Here is a 17,804-nt window from a genome sequence, read left to right as displayed (position 1 = left end):
CCTGGCTGTACCCATCTTTTTCCTTCTCATTCCTAGCTGCCACATAGCACAGATGGAGGGGATTTGCCAGGTGTTGCACTAGACTAACCAGACTTTCTGTCTCTAACTTTCTCCCATGGGAACCAAAGTCATCGACTGCTCCCGAGACTGTGGGCTGGTCATTTCATGAAAAGCCCACTAACAAGCTGAGTGGGGAAACATACAGTAGTGGCCAAAATTGTGGAAACCTTTGGGGAAAAGTGTACAGTAGAAATGCCACCTTTGGTTAAGTTTCCACCAATTTTTCTTCTAATTTCTTTATAACTGTAGCCTTGTTCACTTAATAATACTATTTTACATCGCTTTCTAGGCAACCAGTCAACTTTTTGCACCATTACTTTAATTTTATTACGTTTTACAAACTCACTAAATGAAAGAAAAATAACCCAATCAACTTGATAGCGATCACATAACACACTGACAAATGTCTCTTCTCAACTGAATCCTACTGTGATCTGATTGGATCATTGCCAAAACAAGGTGACACCTGATTGGCTCTCTAAACACTCATGCTCATTGGCTACAATCAGATGAAGGAAAGCTACCTGATATCAACCTAAGCAAGTTGTGCTTCCTTTTTCTGGTTATTTGGCTATAACTTTTCATAGAATACTGTACGGATAATTGAACAAACTCTGTTGCATTACATTCTTGATTAAATTATATTTCCATTGATATATAATTTTACGGTACTACTCCAAAAAAAGAGGTGTTATTAACCATCAAACCTCAAAAATACATTTTTCCCAAAATTTCCACAATTTTGGCCACTACTGTAGTTGCTTGCATAGCTTTGGGGATGGGATTTCTTAACTTTGTGTTGGGGAATTGTTATGCATCTCTTCAGACTTGGTTTCACTTTTGAAGTACTGATACTCTGTGTCAATAAACATGTTCTTTCAGGAATTTGCAAGCCTCGGAGCTCTGCTTTATTTGTCTCTTGCTCAAAGGAAGTGCAGCTGTTGACAGCAAATACGTGAGTGGAGAAGAAGCAACTTTTAAGCATTAAAACCTTTTTCACTAATGCCTTCAGCACAAAGGAGATAGCTTTCCTTTGCTTTGTGAAGTCTTTCTCCATCCTATGGAGGTTGACTTCGTATCTTCCTTTCTTAATTGAAAGTCAAGAGTCACCTTGTAAGTGTCTTAAAAATGTAATAATGAAACAAGCAAGCAAATAAATCTTTAGAATTTAAAAACTAGTAATAGTGAAGGGATCCTTGGTGCTCTCTGAGCTTGGTTATTTTCTTGCAGACAATGCATTTCATTACCCAAACTAGGTAATATCATCAGTGCTAATATAGTCTAGCACTGATGATGTTACCTAGTTTGGTAATGTAATATCTGCAAGAAAACAACCAAGCTGAGAGAACACCAAGGGCCCCTCACTTCAACCCTGATCTACAAATATTCTATTCTATTCTATTCTATTCTATTCTATTCTATTCTATTCTATTCTATTCTATTCTATTCCATTCCATTCCATTCCATTCCATTCCAGAATAGAATAGAATAGAATAGAATAGAATGGAATGGAATGGAATGGAATGGAATAGAATAGAATAGAATAGAATAGAATAGAATAGAATAGAATAGAATAGAATAGAATAATTGGAAGGGACCTTGGAGGTCTTCTAGTCCAACCCCCTGCTCAGACAGGACACCCTACACCATTTTCAGACAAATGGTTGTCTCTTCTTAATATCTCTTCTTAAAAACCTCCAGTGTTGGAGCATTCACAACTTCTGGAGGCAAGTTGTTCCAATGATTAATTGTTCTAAGTGTCAAGAAATTTCTTCTTAGTTCTAGGTTGCTTCTCTCCTTAATTAGTTTCCATCCAATGCTTCTTGTCCTGCCCACATGTGCTTTGGAGAATAGCTTGGTAGTAGTTATAGTACTTAAAATGGAGATACTAAGAGGTCAGAAAGTCTTGAGTTGTCAAAATCACAGAGGGCAATGGAAGTCGATGTTTATTGGCCATTGGTGATAATTACGGAACATGAATGGAATGTATTGTTATGTCTGCGAAACTAAGAGAATGAAAGAATGTACTAAACCTGAAAGAATAGAATAACAGAGTTGGAAGGGACCTTGTAGGTCATCTAGTCCAACGATGCCAGGAAATGGATCTGAAAATTAATGCATCAAAGACGAAGGTATTTGCTACCAGCACCAAAATGTTTCTGTTTGAAAAGGAAAATGGAATACACAATTTCAAACAAACAGTGAAAAGTTGGAGCAAATAGATGGATGTGTGTGCCTTTATAGAATGTTTATAATGCTGGAAAAAGAAATATTTAGATGTTCAGAGGCTGGTAGAAAGGGTATAGCTGGTATGTGGTCAGCTGCATAAATATTTGTTCCATTATAGAAAAGTGGCTGGTTGGAGAAGTTATAAAGAAGGGACAACTGGAAATACAGTAAAAAGCAATCAGAACAGGATGCTTCAAAAGTGTGCTGTGGAATGATAAAAGCAATTGTTATGAATGAATATGGAAGCAGGTAGAGGCAGTTTGTTTAAGAGGGAGGAAGAAGGAAGATGGAATTGCAAAACAAATATATGAAAGAAGGATGAAGAGAGAGGAAGATGAAGTCATGGTTATATGGCGTTGATGAGATCCTGATAAACACAGAGTTTATCAGGATCTGATTTATCAGGATTTAAAGAACAAAAAACAATATATGCTTTCATTATGCAAGACAAAATGATGATTTGCAATGATAGCATAGTACAGAAAGGCACAGAGAATGTCATTTCTATAATTCTAGTTCATTATTTTATCCTGGTTTTGCAGTGGTTAAGTGAAGTACTGCATACAAACTCTGCCCACAGCTTGAAGTTCAATCTTGATGGGGTTCAAGGTTGACTCAGCCTTCCATTCTCCCAAGGTTGATAAAATGAAGACCCAGATTGTTGGGATCAATATGCTGATATTTCTAAACTGCTTAGAGAGTGCTATAAAGCACTGTGGAGCAGTATATAAATCTAAGTGCTGTTGCTCTTTTCTCCTTCCTTAAATTTGTTTAAAAACCTCCTCCTTCCTCCTTCTCCTCCTCCTCCTCCTTCTCCTTCTCCTTCTCCTCCTTTCTATATACTTTTAAGAAGACCAAGTAGAAATAGTGTAGATGGTACACATGTTGGAGACAAGTTATATTCTTTGTAATTATAAAATATCTTTTCTGGACATCTTTGCCACTTTTTGAAGGGCCTACTAATATTTCCTATGAGATTACAAATTCTCACTTAAAAAGAGGGACAGCTTCCACTATCCTCAATGGGTTTGGATGCAACATCCAGAGCCATCTCCAAAGTATATGTTAACCAGGAAATGGACTAAGCTTCATTCCTGGGATCAACTCTCAGGACAAATGCAAATAGGAATACAAATATATTATTTTTGTGCACTATTTCTTGACAGTCTCTCATTAATCTTCCTGAATTTGTACAAAATGCTGCTTAATATTCCAGTAAAGCTTAAAGTTTCGTGGACCACATGTGAAAACATTTATTTTCGAAGGTTGGGTCAGCAGAAAGGACTATTTTAACAGCCAACCAAGAATCCTTCTTTGTGCTAATAGAAACCTGGCAGAGCCAAAGCAAGGCAGCTGCATTTATGACACAGTTCATTACTAAAGGAATAATTTCAATCTAGACCAGAACAGCCAGATAGCTCTCTAATCATGCAATGTCTATCAGCCAAGCATTGTAATATTATATTCCACCATATAGATTAAATTCAATGCAACAAGTATTGGATATGTTTTATCTGGGAAATCATTGTTTTGTTCTTTCTGTCTTTTCATTTACTTTTTTGAAAATGACTTTTGATTCATTATGTTTAAATATCACACAAGCATATAAGATACATCTGTTTCTTATACACAATCCTATTAAGGTAGGAAGGAACTTGATTCCAACTCTTAAATGGAATCCCTTGACTATACTGTGAACATTCCTGGAAATCTGAATTCCATTTGGGGGGCAATTCATTACATCATGTTACACTCTGCTCTCAAGGAGTATAACACTTCTGTTCCAATTGGATTTAGTTTATTTTAGGCTGGACAAGGATTAAAAGGAAATTGAGAAATCCTTTATACAAATTCTTGTCCACATTCTACCCAATGTACTGTACGAGGACAATTTGGAAATAAACCTCCGTTTGGTTATCAATGACAGACACTCGCAGATACAGAACTTTTATTATACACATTAGAAAATGACAACATTATATTACTCTTCAACATAATCGCCGTTCAAATTGAGGCACTTGTCATAATGTCTTACAAGTTTTGAAATTCCTTAGTAGAAGTCGCTTGGTGCCAAATCTGGGCTATGGGAGGTGAACAAAAACATCCCAACGGAAGTGCTTCAAAAGTTCTTGGGTGCGTCTAGCGGTGTGTGGGTGAGCATTATCGTGAACCACCACTACACCAGAAGTGGTGCCATAGAAAATCCCGCCAAGTGTGAAGATGCCAAAGGAGTACGGCTGGTGAAGTTCATAGAGCGTGGTTCGACCATCAGTTCAGATGTCTACTGTGAAATGTTACGAAAACTCAGATGAGCCATCCATAACAAGCGTCAGGGCCTGCTGATGTCTGTAGTGTTCACGATAATGCTTGTCTACACACCGCTACATGCACTCAAGAACTTTTGAAGCAATTCCATTGGGATATTTTTGATATTTTAGCTCAGATTTGGTGCCGAGAGACTACTACTAAGGAAATTTAAACCTTGTAAGATGTTATGACAAGTGCCTCAATTTGAATGGCAATTATGTCAAAAAGTAATGTAATGTTGTAGTTTTCTAATGTGTTATAATAAAAGTTCTGTATCTGCAAGTGTCTGTCATTGATAACCAAATGGAGGTTTATTTCCGAATTGCCCTTGTATATCTGTATGAAACAAAGTACCTATTTTCAGCTATGCTGAATAATGACTCAAATCAGAAGTTTATGAAATAAGAGAACTGATATTAAAATTAAACAGTAAAGGTACTCCAAGTATAAATTTTCTCATACCTTTATTAGCCAAAAAAATATTTGGCTAGATGTCTTAATACATAGATGCCTTTATGTGGGGATCCTAACACAATGTGTACATTTCTATAAAGCGGAAAAATTTCCTGTAGGATATTGGGTTGAACTTCTGAAATTTGCAATACACAACAGCTTGAATCATTTGGCAATTTATTTTTCTAGCAGATGTTGTAATATTTATGCCTGGTTTATATAACAGCTGGTCCTGAAGTTACCTGTTTCCATCTGCCAAATTGTTTTCATTCTCAAACCAATCTGTTAACTTTTCATTTCATTCAGACATTTGTCTGGCATAGATTTGTTACACATATTTATTCAACTATGAGTCTCTCAACAGTCAATGAATTAGTCGTTATACAATGATTTCATAATTACACCATCTTAAAATACATGCTTAATAGCTTCTGCAACACAAAAACATAAGGGAAGTTTTGAAATGTTATCAAAATGCGTGGGTAGTAGCCAGTTCAGTCCTTTTACTCATAATATTCCCTTTTTCAACACTGAAAGCTCGTTGTACCTGCTTTATCTGCTTTCAAGAATTAGAGGAACAAATGTGCAAAAAAGCAAAACCAGCTGTTTCGTTAAAAGGTTGATATGCTTTTATGCCCTGATAATATCCTGCATCGTATCAGAACTTCTTTAGCTTGATATAACTCTGAGCCCCCCTATGGGCATTCTACATACCTTTGGATTTTATGCTGTGTCTTGCACTCGACTCAGAAGCACCGAGGTGATTCCAGATTGAAAGGATTAGCCAGTGACTTAACCGTTACCTCGGGGAGGCCCCACTGGAATCTCCTTTCATGTCCCCAGCAGAAGCTGGAGCGAAGGATGAGAACCCCATCCCATGATAGCTCTCAGGTCTCAAACATGGGCTTGCTAACCTCCTGCCCAGCATCTCAATCACCCACCATGCATCTGTGCTGTGATGAGGGCATATTAGGACTTCCTTATCCCTGGATATCTATGAGCAAGCTTCACAGCCTCTGTGCATCATCTATAACTTTAGATTTCATGCTTTGATGCATATCAGGACTTGATTACCACTGGATATCTGTGAGCAAGCTTCTATCATGGTTCCGACTAATGAAACACTTCAAAGAACTTCCAGGCATGTTTATCCCAAAGCCTTTATTACCAGTGTTACAAATTGATGGCACATCATGGAGGTTTATGCCAGAATCTGAATTCCTCTTGCTGGCATCTCACTTTTCTTGCTAAACTCCTCCCTTATCTTGCAGTCACAAGTCACATATTCCAATTAGCCCAGAGGGCAGAGATTCACTTCCCTTCCTTTTCCCGGGCTTTTGGTATTTCCCCTCTCTTTTCTCTGTCATCTGAATTAACTCTAAAAATACCAGACAGTTCTGCATATTTTGTCAAAGCAAGAATATTCAATATTAGCAGCGTTGACAGCTTCACAGCTTCTGAGCATTCTACCTATCTTTATATTTCATGCTGTGACGATAAGGCATATCAGCGCTTCCTTACCATGGTGTAACTGTGAGCCACCTTCATAAGTTCTGTGCATCCTTGAGCATCTGCAAAGGCCCGGATTCCCAAACAGTTGGATGGATGTAAAAGCTTCATGAGGAAATGACAACACACTTCAACTACTTGAGGGAGTTGAAGAAGACACGCAGCTGCCAGGAGGTTTTCAATTGTATCTTCCTTAAGTTCCAAACAGCCTAGACAAAAGATTAAGAAACACAGTCAGTTTGCTACCCATACATTTGTACGTATCTTGGAGCTAGGTATTAAGCTCACAAAATACGTAAAGAAATTCTCAGCCATTATGACAGCAGAGGAAACTCAATTTTACGTGTGGTGGTAGTTAGAATGCAAGGCTACTTCTGCTGACTGCTGACCACCAGCAGTTTGACAGTTCGATCTTGACCGGCTCAAGGTTGACTCAGCCTTCCATCCTTTCGAGGTCGGTAAAATGAGGACCCAGATTGTTGGGGCAGCAATATGCTGACTCTTTAACTGCTTAGAGAAAGCTGTGAAAGCAATGTGAAGTGGTATATAAGTCTAAGTGCTATTGCTATTGCAGGCTAACTCTGCTCACAGCCAGGAGTTCGATCCTGACTGGCTCGAAGTTGACTCAGCCCTTCCATCCTTTTGAGATCAGTAAAAAGAGGGCCCAGTTTGTTGGGGACATTATGCTGACTCTGTAAACTTTATTTATTTATTTATGAGACTTATATACCGCTTTACGTGCAAGCACTCTCTAAGCGGTGTACACCAGTAAACAATGTGTACTCTAAGCGGTGTACACCAGTAAACAATGTGTATATGTATATATATATATATATATATATATATATATATATATATATATATATACACACACACACCAGTAAACAATGTGTATATGTGTGTGTATATATATATATATATATATATATATATATATATATATATATACACATTGCCCCAACAATCTAGGTCCTCATTTTACCTACCCCGGAAGGATGGAAGGCTGAGTCAACCTTGAGCCGGTGAGATTTGAACCGCTAACCTGCTGAACACAGTCAGCTAAAGTGGCCTGCAGTACTGCACTCTAACTGCTGCGCCACCTTGGTTCTTCTTAGAGAGGGCTGTAAAGCACTGCGAAGCGGTATATAAGTCTAAGTGCTTTGCTATTTTGATTTGAAAAAAAAAATAACATCGCTTTTGCTTTCTCTGTATGCTTCACTGGGTTCTCCTTTCTCAAGTATCAATAGCTAATCAGGAAAATCTGGCATACAATATTACCCCATGGCATTTGCATTGCACTATTAAACAAATTAAATATTTGAAGTTTGGAAAGATATGTTCCTCTGAGATCTGCACTGCAATATTTTCTTTCCCTCATGGGGTGAAATTAAGAGAAAACTGGGACCATCTGTACCTGTGTTTTAATGTTTACTTTTTAGAAGTTTTAATTAATGGATTGAAAAGCATATAGTTCATAAATCATTTTGCAATTTTCAACTTTACAATCTAGCTGAAAGATGCCAATAAATCAGATTAGGGTTTTGCTCTTTGTTTACATTCAATGCATTTAGCTTCATTAGTTGGGATGATAAAAATTGATAGGGAAATATAACTACAGACAAAGTGGAAAAAAAAAACTGTACACAAATTTGTTAATGTGCATCCTCAGCAGGATGCTAATCGGTTTCAGACAAACAACTTAGCAGAGCAAAATATGAGTGTATATTCTAGCTCTTTGTAAAAGATGAAATGGCCAATTTAATTTTTAAACTTGCATCCATCCCTTTTCAAAATAACAGTCATCACATAACCATATGCTGAAATGCAAAATGTTTAATGTGTGTAAGCCGTGCAGAGTCACCTGTAGATGAAATGGATGGCGTCTCACCTGATTTGTTTGAAGACAAGCAAAAATAAAATAACCGTTCCTAGTCCAAAAGGAGAAATTTCCTGACAGAGAGAACAACGAATGGCTTGCCTTCAGAGGTTGTGAGTGCTTCATCACTGAAGGCATTTAAGAAGAGACTGGATAATCACTTGTCTGAAATGGTATAGGGCAGAGGTAGGCAACCTTGGCTCTTTTATGGCTAGTGGACTTCAACTCCCAGAATTCCTGAGCCAGCATGGCTCAGCTTGGAAACCTCTCCCTTTCCCTTCAGCATGGCTGGCTCAGGAATTCTGGGAGTTGAAGTCCACGAGTCATAAAAGAGTCAAGTTTGCCTACCCCTGGTATAGGGTACAGGAGTTTGGAATAGAAGACCTCCAAGATCCCTTCCAACTCTTTTATTTTATGTTCTATGTCTTCCTCCTCCTCCTCCTCCTCCTCCTTGCCTTCAAAGGCTGTGGGTGCTCCAACAAAAAGAGACTGGACAGCCACATGTCTGAAATAGTATAGGGTCTCCTGCTCAAGCAGGGGGTTGGACTAGAACAGGGGTCCCCAACCCCCAAGCCACAACCCACTACCAGGCAGTGAGCTGTTCAGAACCAGGTTACATGAAGGGCAAGTGAGCACATGCGCATGAATCAGTATTTGCACGAGCATCAGGTGAGTGCACAGACATGCACTATGTGCAAGCAGTGGGCATGCATACCCACTGCTTGCACAAATGGAGCTCTGCGCACGCATGTGTGCACTTGTCCACCACTGGTGCAGAACCATCCCCTCTCCCCCCCCCCGCCAGTCCACAAAGCTGGAAAAGTTGGGGAACTCTGAACTAGAAGTCCTCCAAGGTTCCTTCCAAGTCTGTTATTCTATGTTCTAAAACATACACTTCATTTTTTGGGGGGAAGGGAAGGGAATTAATTCAGAGCCTAGCCCAGGGGTAGGCAACCTTGACTCTTTTATGACTTGTGGACTTCAACTCCCAGAATTCCTAAGCCAGCCATGCTGAGGGGAAAGGGAGAGGTTTCCATGCTGAGCCAGGCTGGCTCAGGAATTCTGGGAGTTGAAGTCCACGAGTCATAAAAGAGCCAGGGTTGCCTACCCATGGCCTAGGCAGACATATCCTTTAATTTCCACTCATCTCGGTATTGTTGTGATTCCTTGCCAGCCTGTGTTCACAACAGCTGAGTCTGAGGAATCTGAGGAGGAGGTGGAGGAGGCATTTGAAGGGCCATCAGGGGCAGAGTGAGGTTCTGGTGAATTACAGGACTCACAGTTTGATGCAGAGCCTGGACCCTCCAGTCGTGTTCCTCATGAAGCTCAGCTGTGTGAGGAGAATGAGTCAGACCCGGAAGACCCACACCTCATGGACTTGCTAATTGACACCCGCACACATCGTCAATTAGCGAGAGTAAATCAACAGCAGTCAATGTGGCACCTCCAGAGTGAAAAGAGAATGAGAGGCAATGCCTTGGGACTGCTGAATAAAGGGAGGAGGTGTGGGCGGTGCTGGTTGCTGAAGGCAACCGTTTGCAAAGTGCTTTTTGGAATCCTGGTCTGTTCCTCTTGCTTGTGACTTCTCGTCTGTTTGCATCGTGTTTCCTTTGGACTTGAATTTTGCTGTTTGTGTTTTGGACTATTTGACAGGTTTGTCAACCATATTAGAAGAGTTTTGTTTTGTTGTAAAGTCTCCAGCCTATTGCATCAGCAGGGGTTTGGTCCTTGTGCCTTTAACAAGGATGGCAATAGGCTGGGATAGAAGAGGTATGTGGCATGTTTCGGCTAGTCAGCAATGAGTAAAATCCCAACTATCCATGCTCACTCATGGAAAGTCCAGTCATGTTCAGAATATCTTACTGCATAAGGGCCAAAAATAGAAGTGACCAAGAAAAGAAACTTGTTTTGTTTAATTTTCCCTCTCCTCAAATTCATCATTGTTCTCCATATAGTTCCATTTTCCTTCCCCTCTGCCCCATCTTTCAATCTGATATACATTAAGACTTTACTAGTTTTTGTTCAATTAGTCTAAGCCTAAAAAAAATGCTCCACAATGTACAATGACTAAACAGGCATTTTGTGTGGTAGAGAACTGGGTTATACAGAACTGCTTTGCAATTTCCATCTGCTTTTACTTAATGGCCTTCCAATCATGTCAACAGTCCTCTGCTAACTTGGTTCTGTCTTGCTCAGATTCCAAACTCAGATGAGGACAGCCAGCTCCTGTGGCCTACTGTAACTAAACTTGCTGCATTTCCAAGAAATCAACCTCAATGGATTAGAACAGACAGAACTGAAATGTAATCAGTATTAAGCTAGTCTCGTTGAATTTGGGTGGATTTAAATCATAACCAATTTAAACCTCCTGATTCGCAATATCTAATATACTTGTAAGTATTATTAGTTTGGATCTAGCTCAAAATCAATAAGTAAGAATGAGATGTTAAATCCCAAAGCTTTCAAGTCTGAAGTAGGAGTTGATTAAAGTGGGAATGAGAAAAATGCATTAAGGTGAGACAATTTATTGGACATAATATAAAAATAATGTTGTTGAGTACTTGCAGATGTTAATAAATTTGCTTCAATTTTTGTCTGTCTCTGAGTAATTTAATTTAATCTGGTCACCAAAGCATAAACTGAGTTTATAATCAGAGTGATAAATATTTCAGATGCTTGCCTCTTTATTTAAAACTAATCGAGTAGGGTAATTTTAGGATAAATTGGCCATAGGGAGAAAAAAGTAAAGCTCCAAGATTTAAAACTATTATGATATTCTAGGCCTTAAAGGCCAATTGCTCACTGAGATAACACTTGACATTGATGCTGCAACATCCGTCATATTAATTTTAATATTTCAGTTTAGAACAACATCCAACCTCAGAGAAGACAGTAGAAGACATTCTATTTATAAGCATCTGAGAAAAAAAACAAATATTTTTTCATATAACAGAGGGGGGGGGGAAAGTAAAGGTAACCTACTCTCACTTCATAAAAGTCCAAAAGTTGCTTTTTTGAAAGGCAACTGGACTTTATTTTTCCTTAAAGCTTCCTCAGTTCTGATTGAATAGTGGAGGAAGGAAGGATTTTCAGCCAGCTGGTCATTTGCATCCTTTCAAAGAGTTTTTGAGGCCATTTGGAGATTTATCTGTGCCTTCAGGGTCACCTCAATAATGCAAATGGGTGTGGAACCTTCATGGAACTGCTCAAAGGACTGTGTGATAAAGAGGAGACTGCACTATTCAGGTGATCCTAAGGACACCGATAAACCTCCAAGTGGCCTCAACAATTCCCCAAAAGAGTGCTAATGACCAGATGACTGCAAGGAATATAAATCCGTCTATCTTCCACCATTCCGTCAGAACTGAAGAAGCTTCTTGGATGGGAAGCAAAATATCTTCAAGGAAAATCCAAGTCCAGTTTCCTTTGGTGTGGATGATTGAAAATCTCCACAGACATTCAGTTGATAATAATGAAGGAGAATTCAGATTTTGGCTTTGACGGTGTATGTACTGATGTCATGGTTCCGACAGATGTTACTCTTCCAAGAACTTCGAGGCATTGTTTACCTTAAAGAATCTTTATTCAAAATAACATGGCATTGGTAGGTACGTGGTCAAAGCCAAAATCTGAATTCTCCTTCCCTAAACACATAGTATCGAAGCACAATTCTCTCCTCCAGTTAACAGTCATAAATCACATTCTCCAATTAGTTTGAAATGCAAATCTTCCCTCCAGTTTCATAACCTGCCATTTTTTATCTTCTCTTATTTCAAACAACCTTGAAGAATACTCTACTGCAGGGGTTCTCAACCTTGGCAACTTTAAGACTTGTGGACTTCAACTCCCAGAATTCCTCAGCCAGCAAAGCTGGCTGAGGTATTCTGGGAGTTGAAGTCCACAAGTCTTAAAGTTGCCAAGGTTGAGAACCCCTGCTCTACTGCGATATTGCTATGTCTAATTAATCCCCATACACATTCTTCCCCCTCCTCCCCCAGCACTATCTAATTCTAACTCTAAAAGTAACACACAGGTTAAAGAGAAAATGGCTGCATCTGCATATATTGTCAAAGCAAGAATGTTAGCAGCGTTGACATCCAGTTTGGGATGTCAGAGTAATGCCAAATTCAATATTAACTATTAAGTGTGGAGAAGTCTAATGTAATTTTGAGATCCCTTTCTAACATGACATCATCTTGTACAATCAATCAATCTTTATATTACAGACCAGCACAAAAAAAACCCTGAATGTTAAAAGCAGAACTGAACAGAACTGAATAGAACAAGGCACAATAATATATTACAATTGATGGTGAAATCATCAATAAGTGAACAAGGTCTGCCTAATTTTACAAACATTATAGCAAAATCTAGCTAGGTTCAGAGAAACTGTATCCTACTGATCTGATAAGAATAGTTTTACATAAGAGAGATTGGAATTTCTGGGATATTTAATCAGGTCAGGTGTTATAAAATGGGTCTGTGAGTCTCTATAGCACCCATTGCACCATTTTTAGGATATTGCAATATCCGAGTACCACCAGTTGCCTAGCAAGGTGTGAAAAACTTGATGACCCCCCCAAAAAAGAAGGAAAAAACTGATGAAGTACAGGTAGTCCTTGACTTACAACAGTTCGCTTAGTGACTGTTCGAAGTCACAATGGCACTGAAAAAAGTGCCCCCCAAGCCACAGCTGAGCAAGACACCTGCCTGCCCACCCAGTGGCACTTTTCCTCCTGTCCAAGGTTTTTATTGCTGTGAGCATTTCTGTTGAGGATTGGCAGTGGGGGTGGGGTGGGAGGATGTTTGGTTTTTATTCCCCCCATCTGCTGGGTGGTTGCAGCAGGTTTTGGTCACTTCACATGTCCCTGGGATACTATGACCGTCATAAATATGAATCAGTTGCCAACCATCTGAATGTAAATCACAAGACCCTGGAGATGCTGCAACATTCCAGCTGATCGGTGCTTCTTCTGGGCTCACCAGAAGCACCAGGATCAACGCCGAGCTCCAGCTATAGCCTGGCACTGATCCTGGCATTTCCGCTGAGCCCTGACAGCCCTGCAGCTCCAGCCGTTTCTCGCTCAGGCTTGTGCAGTGCTGCCACCGGTTCAGCTCATTCCCCTCCCCCACTACCACTTTTCTAGGATGGTTGCATACCACTTGGCAGGTGCCAATGTACCACAGGTGGTACCCGTACCACTGGTTGAAAAGCCTTACTCTATAGAGGGGACAATACAACAGGATATCAACTATAGTTTCAATGGTGCCTTGCCCACAGGAGCACAGTCTCAGTTCATGTAGAACAGGGATTCTCAACCTTGGCAACTTTAAGACTTGTGGACTTCAACTCCCAGAATTCCTCGGCCAGCAAGTCCACAAGTCTTAAAGTTGCCAAGGTTGAGAACCCCTGATGTAGAACTTTTTCTATCAGCACTCCAGAACTGCTGTGGGAATCATCTTGAACAAGATCTGCTCATGTTTTATTCAAAAGATATGGCACCAATGGATGTAGCATCTATGTGCTAGTTGAAGCCAGGAGATCTAGGCTGAATTCTATCCCTGGCCACAGAAGCTCGCTCGGTGACTTTACGGCTGTCTCTCTCTCTCAGCCTAATTTACTTCAAAGTCTTCGATGTGGGCAGAACTTAGGAAGACCTATGTGCACCATCTTGAACTCCTCAAATCAAATCAAATCAGTATAAAATCAGAATTTTATCCTACTTTTCAGTAGGATAAATAAATACCGATTTCCCATGATATGCAGGATGATGAATTCCAACACAACTCTTAGTTGGGTACCAAACTGGGGAAGACCAGAAGATAAGCCATCCATCTCCGAGTCACCCAATCCTTCAAGACTTTAACTTTTAAATTGGCTTCCTTTATCCCTTAAGCATGGGGAAGAAAATTGATCTTTGCTCTACTCAAGTGAATACAATGAATGTCTACAGATGTTTAAAAAAATATAGATATGCAACAAGCTCCATTATGTTCCATTGCACAATATTAAAGGCAATATTAAACTTGGATTATTTTGCAATATGATTACTACCAGCTAATAGATCATGAAACAAATTAACCAGTCGGCCTAGCATATTGTTTGCATCAGGTTGTCTTCCATATGTTTGCCTATCTCACAATTTGTAGTGCGATATTAGTAGGCCCTGTCCCCATTCATAAATTTACAAAGCACTGCTAGACATTTTGATCTAAGCCAGTGGTTCTCAACCTGTGGGTCGTGACCCCATTTGGGGTCGAACGACCATTTCACGGGGGTCACCAAACAAGACTGTCCGCCATTTTTCCCTTTTTTCTTTGGCCACGCTCCTGGCACCCGGTGATGTATAAGTGGTTGGGGGTCACCACAACATGGAGAACTGTATTATGGGGTCACGGCATTAGAAAGGTTGAGAACCACTGATCTAAGCCAAGCTCTAAAATACAGGTGGGTCCGTATTTAAAGTCAACTGAGTCTTAAAACTACAGAGTTTTCTTTTACATGAAGAATAGCTTGTAATAAGATGCCTGGATTGAAAAATTGGCAAGGAAGAATGAACAGCTTCATCCATCTGCAAGTCCTATTTGAGAGCCCATATTTTGCTTATGAATATAGGATTTTTCCACCGCTTAATTATTTAACAAAATGATTTGATTTTCTCTGAGTCCCTTCTTCTGACATACAGTAAAGTAGGGATGGCTGGCAGTTAATAGTCACTGTAAACTGATTTATCATCCGATTCTGAGCCAGTGATTTGTGTCACTGTATTGCCTTTATTTTTGAAATGGATGACATAGAATATCTGTCAACAGCTGAAATAGCAACAGCAATTAAAGGTCCTGAGGATAGCATGTTCTCTACTCTTTCTCTACAAGCATGCTTCTGAACAATAGCAGACATTAATGAAGGGATGAGATGTGGATTTTAGAGATTGGTTAGTATGCACAGCTCACATCGAAACAGGTAGTCCTTGACTTGCAACAGTTCATGTAGTGACCATTCAAAGTTACAATGGTACTGAAAAAAATGAATTATGATCATTTTTCGTACTTACAGTTGCTGCAGCATTCCCCATGGTCAGATGATCAAAACTGAAATGCTTGGCAACTGGAATGTACTTAGGACAGTTGCAGTGTCTCAGAGTCATGTGATCACTTTTTGCGACCATCTGACAAGAAAAGTCAATGGGGAAGCCAGATTCCCTTAACAATTGTATTATTAACAACAGCAGGCAAGAAAAGTCACCAAAGGGGGGCAAAACTCTGTCTTGCTTAGCAATAGACATTTTGGACTCAATTGTGTTTGTGCAGACATACTGTATAAGAAGGAAAATTAATAAAAGTACAGGAGGAGTATAGTAATCAGTCCTTAGTCATTGAAGGGTGCAAAGAAATGGCCACCTGCATGCAGCCTTTATTTGTTTATATAGAGTTTTACAAATAGCAAAAGTTACTGCATGGCAATAGCATTTCATTGGCTAAAATCCTTTACCAATCCTCAAGAGTAAAAAGCTAGAGGCCATACACAGGGAAACTTGTTCACCAGCCAGCCTTATCAAACTGGCCAAGGTCACACAGACCTGCGTACTTTCACATCACTATGGTGATGTGAGCAGGGGGAGATAGATATAGAGAAGACACACAAGCGTTGTGGGGGGGCAGTATTCTACACACGACCTTTGCCTGTCTCTCACCTCTACAGAGGAGTGGAATCTAAATCCAAATATCTCATTAAAATGGATTAAAATAATTATTATAACTGGGAAAGGATGACGCAGGTATGAAATGGAAACACCTCTGATTTGGTCTAGTTGCCAAAGGTAAAATCTTAAAAATATTGCCTGCAAGTATCCTTCAGCTCAAAATGGCAACCTTTCTTTAACATACGATATTTGTGTGGAGATTCTCAGTCATCCAGGTCATGGTTGTCCCAAAGGTGCTTTTTCAAGAGGCAACTGGACATCCTTGTTTTTCTTTGATGATACTTCGCTTCAGAATTGAACAACCCTTTCTCAATAGAGGGAAAGGGATACAACTTCATCTGTCTCCTGTCTACAACACAGTCCTTTCCAGCAGTTCCAAGAAGGCTCCACACCCATTTGCCCCACTTATGTGATCCTGAGGACACAGATGAATCCTCCAGATGGCCTCAACGACTCTCTAAAACAGTGGTTCTCAACCTTTTTAATGCCGCGACCCCCAACCGGTCGTAAGTCGAGGACTACTCAACCGGTTGAAAGTCAAGGACTACTCAACTGGTGCAGCACCATTTGCAGAATGGGACTTTTGGTGGGCTCAGCAGGGCAGAGACAGCCTGGGCAATTCCTATTGGCTTTTGAAAGCCAATAGAATTAGACTCTATTCAAGAGAGTCTATTCTATTGGCTTTCAAAAGCAAATAGAATAAAAGGGAATAGCACAGCTAAGGAAAAGGGGGGAAAATGGCAGACTATGTTGTTTGGCGACCCCCATGAAATGGTCGTTCGACCCCAAATGGGGTCCCGACCCACAGGTTGAGAACCACTGCTCTAAAAGAAGGCAAATGACCAGGAATATAAATCCTTCCATTCCCCACCATCCAGTCAATGCTAAAGAAGCTTCTTGGATGAGAAGCGAAACGTCTTCAAAGAAAAACAAGGAAGTCCAGTTGCCTCTTGAGAAAGCACCTTTGGGACATACAGTATTTGTGTGCTAAAGGAATCAGAGAAACTGCAGTAAATTGTTAAAATTATTGTACTAAAAATGTAGATAGGAAAAAAAATAACCAGAAATTACTTCTATGCAAACTTTTCCCTTTTATTATTCAAATGCAACTTCTAAGTACTTCTATGTGTCACAAGAGTTGGAATCTTTGTGTCAACGCTGTAATATTGGATATTATTGCTTTGACAAAATATGTAGACTGTCTGGTATTTTTAGAGTTAACTTTGATGATGCTGGGAGGGGAGGAGAAAGATAAGGAATGTGCAGGCTACCTAATGGAAGTGAACCTTTGCCCTTCGGGCTGATTGGAGAAAGTGATTTATGACTGCAAAATAGGGGAGGGGAATAGGCTGGAATGTTATGTGCAAGGAAGGGGAATTCAGATCTTGGCATCCATCCATGCTGTGACACTGTTACACAAAATAAAGACTTTTTAGGATAAACAATGCCTGGAAGTTCTTTGAAGTGTTTCATTATTCGGAACCTTGACACTTTGCTTACATTTTGCAAATACTCTGTCTTATGCATACATAAATTGCATCCACCTAATTCAGTCCTGCACACACTCTTACTATTGTGTAAAAAACACAGATGCTCTGTGCACAGATTGATACATGATTTTGCTTTCCAATGCTTGTCATCTGAACTAGTAAATAAATCAGATGGAA

General features: G+C 39.7%; 1 protein-coding gene across 3 annotated transcripts in view; it reads right to left on the bottom strand.

The window, feature by feature from the left end:
• The window catches only part of KLHL1 (kelch like family member 1), a 131,527-nt gene that overhangs the window by 69,682 nt on the left and 44,041 nt on the right, over positions 1 to 17,804 (bottom strand). For all 3 annotated transcript variants that reach the window (XM_039369715.1, XM_039369716.1, XM_039369717.1), the window contains exon 4: positions 6,571 to 6,767. In XM_039369715.1, coding sequence (XP_039225649.1) covers positions 6,571 to 6,767 — 197 coding nt within the window. The remainder of the gene's footprint in view (positions 1 to 6,570; positions 6,768 to 17,804) is intronic.

This window comes from Crotalus tigris, unplaced genomic scaffold (assembly GCF_016545835.1).
Source record: "Crotalus tigris isolate CLP2741 ecotype Arizona unplaced genomic scaffold, ASM1654583v1 scf7180000021207.2732985, whole genome shotgun sequence".
Taxonomy (NCBI): Eukaryota; Metazoa; Chordata; class Lepidosauria; order Squamata; family Viperidae; genus Crotalus; species Crotalus tigris.
This window is presented reverse-complemented; position numbering and strand designations above follow the sequence as displayed.